This window comes from Rhincodon typus, chromosome 35 (assembly GCF_021869965.1).
Source record: "Rhincodon typus isolate 14 chromosome 35, sRhiTyp1.1, whole genome shotgun sequence".
NCBI classification, from domain to species: domain Eukaryota; kingdom Metazoa; phylum Chordata; class Chondrichthyes; order Orectolobiformes; family Rhincodontidae; genus Rhincodon; species Rhincodon typus.
In genome coordinates, this window is record NC_063366.1 from 22024198 (window position 1) to 22033906 (window position 9709).

Consider the following 9709-nt stretch of genomic DNA (forward strand, 5'->3'; position numbering starts at 1 on the left):
ACTTTTCTGAAGAAGGGTCTAGACCCAAAACGTCAGCTTTCCTGCTCCTCTGATGCTGCTTGGCCTGCTGTGTTCATCCAGCTCTACATCTTGTTATCTCAGATTCTCCAGCATCGGCAGGCCCCACTATCTCTCTCAAGCCCTAATTTGTGACGGATTTGCATCTACCTACCTTTGGGATGAAATATCCTTGGAAATTGATGTCCACGGTCGTCGATCGTGGGATGCCCAAGGGGGCGATGTTCGCAAACCTCTGGACCTCGTGGATAACAGCATCAGTGTAGGGCATATACTTCCTGTCCTCCATCCTGGGAGATCGCTCTGATCCAATCACTCGGTCAATTTCTTCCTGAACTTTCCCTAAAACACAGAAAGGCTGAAGTGGGTGGAAGTGTGGCTTGGAGGTAATGCGAAATTGGTGGTGCCGCATCTGAAGGCTCTTACACTCACGTACTGAACACTGAGGGGAGGGCACAACGGTAGCCTGTGCCACACCTCCCTTTCTGTGCTACTACCCAAAAAGAAAAGTTTATATAGTACAATGCAGATTCTACAACAAAGAGGAAAACAATACTCCTGGTGGGTCTGAAGTTGTTCAGTTCAATGCAACTGTACAGCGCATCTAACGGATTAATGTTGGAGCCTCTGAGCCATGTCTCTCGCTGAGCTATTCTGGGTTCTACTGGAGATCGCTCTAAAAGATCAACTCAGTTACAGGAGCTGGATGAGAAGGCTGGGGTTTGGGCTGCTGCTGGGGTGAATTCGTTCGGGATTGTCCAGCAAGCCAATGGATGTTGAGGTAGTTAGTGAGACAGCAGTGAGTTATCAATGCCATGTGGCTTTTTAGTTATCACTGGTTATATTCTACTCCTGTCCACACTGAGAGAGCCCTGGGCCTAGGTTCCTGTAAAGCTCTGGCCAGGAATCTGTCGAATGGTAACTGTCCATTATGAAAGGTCAGAACTGAGATACTTCAAGCTCCGTCCTTTCTTTTTCACTGATGATCAGTGAGCAGTTATGACAGTCCAGAATTTGTATGTTTGTTTTTCTTCCACTAGGAGAATAATTTACTTCAGCCCAGTCAGACCGAAACAGCCCTATAGAAAGGCAGAAACAGCCATTCAGCCCTTTAGCCTTCTTCTACTATTCAATTCAATCATGTCTGATCTGTATCTTAATTTTGTCCACCCATTTCTGTTCCAGAATTCTTAAGCTAACAAAAATCCAGCAAACTCTATTTTGAAATTTTCAATTGACTCCCAATGTTAACAAATTTTGGAGTAGGGATGCAAGGTCCAGATTCAATGGTTAGCACTGCTGCCTCACAGCACCAGGGACCCGAGTTCAATTCCACCCTCAGGCGACTGTCTGTATGGAGTTTGCACATTCTCCCAGTGTCCGTGTGGGCTTCCTCCAGGTGCTCTGGTTTCCTCCCACAGTCCAAGGATGTGCAGGCTACGTGGATTGGCTATCCTAAATTGCCTGTAGTGTCCAGGGATGTTTGGATTAGACATGGGGAAATGCAGGGGTAGGGGAATGAGTCAGGGTGGGATGCTGTTCGGAGGGTCGGTGTGGACTTGTTGAGCCGAATAGCCTGTTTCCACACTGTAGGGATTCTATGATTCTATGATTTTCACTAGCAGTTGTGTGAAGAAGAGCTGTCAAACATTACCCCTGAATGCCTCGCTCTAATTTTAAGGTTACGCTTTATTATTCTGATCTCTCCCCCTACGACCCCACCTCCTACCCCATCACCAAACTTCACCAAAAGGACGTTTTGATTTATCGATCCAATCAAACCTTGTAATCACATTAAGCATCCCGACTTGATCCTGGAACCTTGGAATCCCTACAGATAGAGGTCATTGTCCCATTGAATCTATGCCAACCCTCTGAAGAGCATCCCACTCAGAGCCATACCATCCCGACAGCCCTGTATTACCCATGGCTAATCCCTCTAGCCTACAAATCCCTGGACAACACAGGGCAATTCAGCGGAGCTAATCCATGCCAATCCTGCATATCTTTGGACTGTGGGAGCAAACCCATGCCAACATAGGGAGAACATGCGAATTGAACTCAGGTCTCTGGAGCTATGAGGCAGCATTAACCATTGTGCCACCTTACTGCCCAATCATTATTCAGTTATTAACCATTAATCTTCCACAACTCAAGCGAACACAAGCCTGGTCTATACACCCAGTATCATAATGTACCACAATACCCTTGTACTTTCCTGTTGAGTATGTCATTATTTCAACAGAAATAAGAACATCAGAAATCAGACTTTTTGCGTATTTCAGACACCGGCCTGAGCAGAGAAAGGTTCCATCCCTATGTTGAGTGAGTGGGAAGGAGCAGGGAGCCATTGTCAATCAACACACCAGAGTGTGCTGCAGACAAGGAAATGTCCAATAGAGCTGGAAAAATGAAAGGAATATTTGTGTTCTTCCTTACCCTGAATCTCTGGGTATTTCATCATGATATAAAGTGCCCAGCGAATGGTGGTGGCAGCAGTTCCCATTCCGGCAATGAACAGATCACTCGTTGTGATCACTAAGTTCTTTTCATGGAAGTATGTGTTTGGGTTTCCCGCCTCCTTGAAAGGGAATTGGAGGATCACAGAATGAGATCATAATAGTCAATACCCTGTTTCTATTTGTTTCTGATCTGTATTTTTACCATTCTCTCAGGCACCATTAATCTGTGAGTGAAATTTAATGTCAACTCCATTTTATTCTGCAGTTTAAATTACTGCTGCAGTCCCAGATGCTGATACCCTGGAAGTTGAGAGATTTAGACTGTATAATAATCTCTTGTACTATTGTGCTGTTTGTGCAGATTGTCAAAAGGTTTGAGATTGTGTCAACCTGAAAAGAAGACTTGCATTTATATAGCACCTTTCACAAGCTCAGAACATTCCAAAGCACTTTACAGCTCATAAAGTACTTGTCAAGTGTAGCCTATAATAAGACCATAAGACATTAGAGCAGAAGTAGGCCTTTCAGCCTCCCCCCGTCCCCACAACATCAAGTGTACTCCACGATTTAATGAGATCATGGCTAATCTGGTATCCCTCAGATCTATTTTCCTGCATTTTCCTCATCACCTTTGATACCCTTAGTGACTAAAACTCTGTCTATCTCAGTGTTGAATAGACTTAATAACCCAAACTCTACAGCCATCTGAGAGAAGAAACTCCTCCTCATCTCTGCCTTAAATATGCAACCTCCTGTTCCGAGTTTACGTTGCCTGGTCCTAGACTCTCCCACAGGAGGAAACAATCTTTCCTCATCTATTCTATCAAGTCCTCTAAGAATATTTTATGCTTCAATTAATGTCATCTCTCATTCTTCTATATTCCAAAAAGTGCAGGACCAATGTACTCAAACACACCTCATAATATAATCCCTCCATACCTGGTATCTGTCTGGTGATACCTTTCTGAACTGCCTATAATGCCAATGTATCATTTCTTTACAAGGTCTATTCTAGCTGTGATCAGAGAAATCAGTTTTATCAAAGCCTCCCTGCTCCATTCCCTTTGAAATAAAGGCAAACATTCCATTTGCCTTCCCTATTACCCACTAAACTTAGATGCTAGTTTTTGTGATTCATGGATGAGGACTCCCAGGCCCCTCAGCAGGAAACATTAGCGTCAATTTGTGCATAACAAGATCTCACAATTAGGAATGTGGTAATGGCTAGCTAATACATTATGCTCTGATTTTCATTATATTGTCGAGTGGTAAATATTGGACAGAACATTCTTGCTCCTCTTCAAAATATTGCAATGGGGTTTTTTGTTGCAATCCACCCGAGAGATGAAATGAAGCTTTATCATCCAATCTACATAGCAGCAGGTAGATAGTGTGGCATTTTCTCAGTAATGACCTGGACTATCTGCTCAAGTCCCTGCAGTGTGACCTGAGCTTCTGACTCAGAGGTGGGACTCCTGTCCACTGAGATTGTTGCTGACTGCCATTGGAATTGTATCTTTCTAATTTGTAGAGTATCTGATGATCATACCTCTTGCTGTTTCACAGTGTAAGTGTCAATGAAGCTCCTGATGTCATTCTCATTCAGCTCCTGTTGTTTACCTTTGATGATCTCCATCAAACATGTCTTCAACATCTCAAATTGCTTGCAGATCTCTTTGTGGCTTCCAGGTAGAAACCTCAGAAATGGATAAGCATTGTACACCTGCCAAACATTGCGGTAAACTGGTACTTACTGGCAAAATAATTTGGTATGTGTAAGAGATCATAACTTCCAAGAAAGACATTGACATGGGAGAGAACAAGAGGTGTTAAAACACACTTAACAATAATTTCATCTGAGGGAACATTACAATATTGAATTACATTTATCCTTTTAATGAAATTTTTAACCCACATACTTTAAATAGGATATCACTCATTGTTGTGAAGATTCATAAGATAGTTTTTTATTATTATTGAGAAATTTTGGCCTCAAATGGCGGAAATATGGATTTTTGTTTTCAGTTCTGTGAAGGTTTGACTTTTTTCTTGTAAGTCAGAAGGTGATTTTGAACATTGAGCTCAAAACATCATTTACACAAAATCATGTGGTTTCAGCTAAATGAACAGCAAGACACCTGGGGAGATAATTGCTGAGGTATTTGCTGACTTGATTTTATGATCCAGCGAGAGAGAGAAGGGGCCAGAAGCAGGTTCATGCATGGGGAAAGAGGCTCTTGACCACACAGGTGCTGCTATTTGGAGTGAGGTGAAGTCCTGAATTACTCGGAAGTCAATGAGAAAAATGTTCCAGAAGCAGGATACTGTGAGGGTTGGAGAGAGAAAGACAAGCCTATTGAAGACTTGAGTTTAAGGAATTCATGTTAATCAATAAGTGAACAATTGCTTTTATGGTCTAAGAGATGATCTTTAGCTGAAGAAAGTAGCATCATGTGAGTGTACTGGAATTTACCAAAATGAAACAATTACAGCCATGCCAGTTGAGCTGGAAGCTTTAGCATAGAGACAGGGATGACAGTTCACTAAGGTTTGAGCTTCTGTAAGTTTATTGCTGGGCTAAAAGGGATGAATCTTTCTTTCTGATGTTTATATTGAGATGATTCCAATTACTCTTGAGTAGTGTAATGTAATTTACTTTTCCTTTTATGTTTTTTTTTTAAAAATTGATAGTTTCTTGCAAGTAATTTCAGAGACTAAGCTCCATGGTAAATTATTAAACCTTCCCTTTTAGCATCACACAGCACTAATTTGTAGGAAAATAGAAACAAGAAATAATATCCTCTAAACAGACAGACTGACCACCCATTATTCTCCGACCTGCCTTTCTCCTCCAATGGCTTGAGAAGAAAATGGAATCACACTGTGGTGTATTTTAAGGAGATTCATTCAAACGTAACTACAGTATACATTCATCCAATGCAGGGTTAGGCCATCATCTCCAGCAGCACAGAATTCAATTGATGCTGCTCAACAAATAGTTTCATGTAAACTTTAGAGCACGCCTCAAAACTACAGCTTTCTGATGGAGGCTATTTGGCTTTAGCCACTGTGAGTGAAGCTGGCAGCCACAGATGTCAGCTGCACTTCAAGTGAGCTGCTTTTTTTTTTCAATACAAATGGACAAGGAAATCTCTCTCTCTTTACATTCAGGGCACAAAACTGGCTCCAACTGTAATCGATGGAGGCGTTATAGTGTGTGCTGCCGTCTGGAGCATCTAACTATGTCGGTGTTTTAGGGGCTCTCATGGTCTACTGGCAGTACCAATGTTTTGGTGGTACAGATTTGTTGGGCTGAAGGGCCTTGTCTGTATCACTCTATGTGAGGATAGTTATCTTTCAGTCCAATGAGAGGAGTTTGGTAGATTAAGAAAGGAACCAGGGATAATCCAGTGAACCTGACAACTACGGTGGGGAAGCTCTTAGGGAAGATACTGAGGGACAAGATATCTGCCCATTTTGAAGTAAGTGGACGAGTTAGTGACAGGCAGCATGGTTTTGTACAGGAAGGTCAAGTCTCACCAACTTAATTGAATTTTTTTGGAAGAGTTGGCAAAGATAATTGATGAGGGAAGGCCTGTGGATGTAGTTTATATGGACTTTAATAAGGCATTTGCTAAAGTCTGGCATGGCAGATTGCTATAAAAGCTAAAATCACATAGGATTTGGGGTGGGCTGGCTAGATGGATTCAAAACTGGCATGGTCATAGAAGACAGAGGGTAGTGGAGAGGTTTTTTTCAGAATGGAGACCGGTAACTGATGGTGTTCCACAGAGATCAATCTTAGGTCCCCTGTTGGTTGTAGTATATATAAGTGATCTGGAGGAAAATGTAGGTGATCTGATTAGTAAGTTTGCAGACAACACGAAGCTTTGTGGAGTTGCTGATCTTGCTGATGATTGTGAAAGGATACAACAGGATATAGATAGATTGGCGACTTGGGCACAGAAATGGCAGATGGAATTTAATCCAGACAAATGCGAGGTGATGCATTTTGAAGCATCAAATTTAAGTATGAATTATACTGCAAATGGCAGAACCCTTAGGAACACTAACATACACATGGATCTGGGCATGCAGGTCCACAGCCCCCTAAAAGTGGCAACATAGGTGGCCAAGGTGGTTCAGAAGGCATATCGCATGCTTGCCTATATCAGCCAGGGCATGGAGTACAAGAGTTAGCAAACCATGTTGCCGCTATATAAAACCCTTTTTAGGCTGCATTTGGAGTATTGTGTGAATTTTGGTTGCCACATTACCAGAAGCTTTGGAAAGAGTGCAGAGAAGGTTCACCAGGATGTTGCCCAGTCTCGAGGGTATTGGCTATGAGGAAAGGTTAAAAAGGCTAGGATTGTTTTCACTGGAAAGACAGTGGCTGAGAGGAGATCTGACAGAGGTCTACAAAATTATGAGACGCATAGATAGGGTAGATAGTTGGAGGCTTTTTCCCAGGATTGAAGTTTCAATTACAAGGGGGCACAGGTTCAAGGTGAAAGGAGGACTGTTTAAGGAAGATATGCAAGGAAAGTTTTTCACGCAGAGAGTGGTAGGAGCCTGAAATACACTGCCGGAAGAGGTGGTGGAAGTAGGCACGTTGGTGACATTTAAGAGGCATCTGGATGGTTTCATGAATAGAGAGGGAATAGAGGGATATGGACTGAGTAAAGGCATAAGGTTTTGTTTAGATTAGTTAGGGCATGGTGATTGGCTTGGAGTGCCAAAAGGCCTGTTCCTGTGCTGTACTTCTCTTTTGTTCTTTGTTCTATCATATTGAAGCTTTTTGGCCGCATCAGGACATTTCACAAGAATAGCAACTTACAAGGAAAACCAACGGTGAGAGGAAGGTGCTGACTGGTTGTCAAATGGATTGGTAGAGGTATTGTCATGGAGAATTCACCAGCTAATAATTATTGACATTAAAAGCCAAGCTTCATTTAAATTGTAAACCATGAAACTCTGATTGTTTAAAGCTGAGAAACAAATTGTTTTGTTGAATTGAAACAGACACATTGCAAGGACATGTTCTTTCTGTCTGTAAAGAACAAGGTCCTGTGTATTAACATATGCAGCTTCCAATACACATAAGTGCACCATACTATCAGCCTGACTAACGATCTTAAATTGCTTATCACTATAATTCTTTGTACACTCAGAATTATCCAGCAAATGTTGCAAGTTCTGCAAGTGCAGGTTGCTTGGACACAGTCAGTAACAAAAACAGAAATTGCTGGAGAAACTTAGTAGGTCTGGCTGGATCTGTGGAGGAAATTAGAGTTAACGTTTTGAGTCCAGTGACCCTTCTTCAGAACTCACACAGTCATAACCTTGCTTATTGTGAGCAGTGAAAGGATACACTGTATGGGTACAACCCTCCAGTCTAGTGGAGGAATGGCCTACATACCTAGCATCACACAGGAAATGAAAGTCAGCTACCTCAATATTCATTTGTGTGACAGACAGAATATCTTTTTGGCTTGACAGCAACATCCAACTCATTACGAACACTATTTTTGTTGTTACTGCACAGCAACAGCAAGGAGCAGCTAGCTTCAACCTGTTGTTCAAACGTTTGAGACACCCTACCCTTTCTGATCAATATCCAATGGTTAATGCAATTTCTAAATGATGTTACTCTCATAGTTGTCAGATACTGAAGTTACCTGGACCATGGGGCTGCCAAGTAGTCGAAAGCTTTCATGGACCATGTTTCCTATGTTGAGAAATGTCTTGTCCTCATAATCGAACCTGTCTCCAAATACTATGGAGCAGATGACATTGGCTGTGGCAAAGTTTGTTATAACGTCCGTGTCAAATGGCTGACCTGAAAACATGAAGTTGCAGAGTGGGGACATGATATCAGTCAATTGCAGAGATTTACATGAATCTGAGTTCAAGTTAATGTTTCCAAACTTGCCCCTTTCATATTTCTTTATATAATTATTCTCCATTTATTACCTACTCATCCATTTTTTCGTTGATATACACACATACAATTAGATGCATAAATAGGTACCATACACACGCAAGTACATATTTTGGACAGAGGTAACTGGCTGGAAACTCGGAAAGATACCTCACTACTTCTAATTCAGAACATTAATGAGAAAAGGGATAGTAGGAACTGCAGATGCTGGAGAATCCGAGACAACTCTGCTCCTATGATGCTGCTTGGCCTGCTGTGTTCATCCAGCCCTGCACCTTGTTGTCATTAATGAGAAAAGATATGTTTTCAAATTCCAGTACTATTAATGTGGTATTTATAGTGGCTGTATCCACCAGCATCATTTGAGATGCCTTGGATCAATTCACTAGCACCAATCCTTCCTGTCGGTATGACTCGAAGTTACTGATACCAGGTGAGGAAAGGTACCCACCAAAGTCTTCAACAGTCTTGATGAACAGAAGAATGCACTACATAATAATTAATAGCTCGTTACACTCAATCTGAATTACACAAGGGCCTTTTGTAAGATCTCATACTGTACTTTGGATTAAGTAGACATTACTGTTAACAACACAGACTTCTCAATTAGACCAACAACAGGAACATTGGTTAGCTCCTCTCAGGATCGGCTCTGGACTAGATTAGAATGTAATATCCTTTATTGTCACATGCACTGGAATGAGTGCAGTGAAAAGTTTGTAATGTTACTTCTCGGTGCCATCTTAGGTACAGGGTACCTAGGTACAGATATGTTAAGTGTCGTTGCAAATAGAATTAAAAAATTTGACTAGCAAAGGAATACAGAATTTAAAAGTCCAGAATGAGAATAAAAGGTATCTTTAAAGTAATGAAGCTATAGTCCATTTCACTGAGTCTGTGCCTGCCAGCCTTTAGAACACAAGGCCACACTGCCGCCACGCATTGGCCTCTGGCCCGGACTCCAGGACTTGTCCTTCCGGCCAGCCCACGCTCGTTCTGCTCCTGTTCCTGGCTCCAGCTGCAACTCAGCTCCCAGCTCGGCCTGTGCTTGATCTGCTTCCACTCCAGCCACGGCTCGCTTCCAGAACTTGGCCCATGCTCTCTCTCCTCCCTCTGTCCATAGGTTGTTTCCGGGATTCAACACGTGCTCTCTCTGCTCCCTCTGGCTGTAGCTCGCTTCCAGGACTCGACCTGCGCGCTCTCTCCTCCCACTGGCCCTAGCTCGCTTCTGGGACTCGGCTCGTGCTCTCTCTGCTCCCACTCCAGCCATGGCTCACTTCCAGGACTT

The 9709-nt window shown here is 42.4% G+C and overlaps 1 protein-coding gene across 1 annotated transcript in view; it reads right to left on the reverse strand.

Moving 5' to 3' along the window:
* LOC109932013 (cytochrome P450 2B19-like) overlaps positions 1-9709 on the reverse strand; it is a 104798-nt gene that overhangs the window by 9249 nt on the left and 85840 nt on the right. The window contains exons 12-15 of the mRNA XM_048616683.1: positions 8159-8319; positions 4030-4203; positions 2458-2599; positions 173-360 (exon numbers count right to left, since the gene is read on the reverse strand). Coding sequence (XP_048472640.1) covers positions 173-360; positions 2458-2599; positions 4030-4203; positions 8159-8319 — 665 coding nt within the window. The remainder of the gene's footprint in view (positions 1-172; positions 361-2457; positions 2600-4029; positions 4204-8158; positions 8320-9709) is intronic.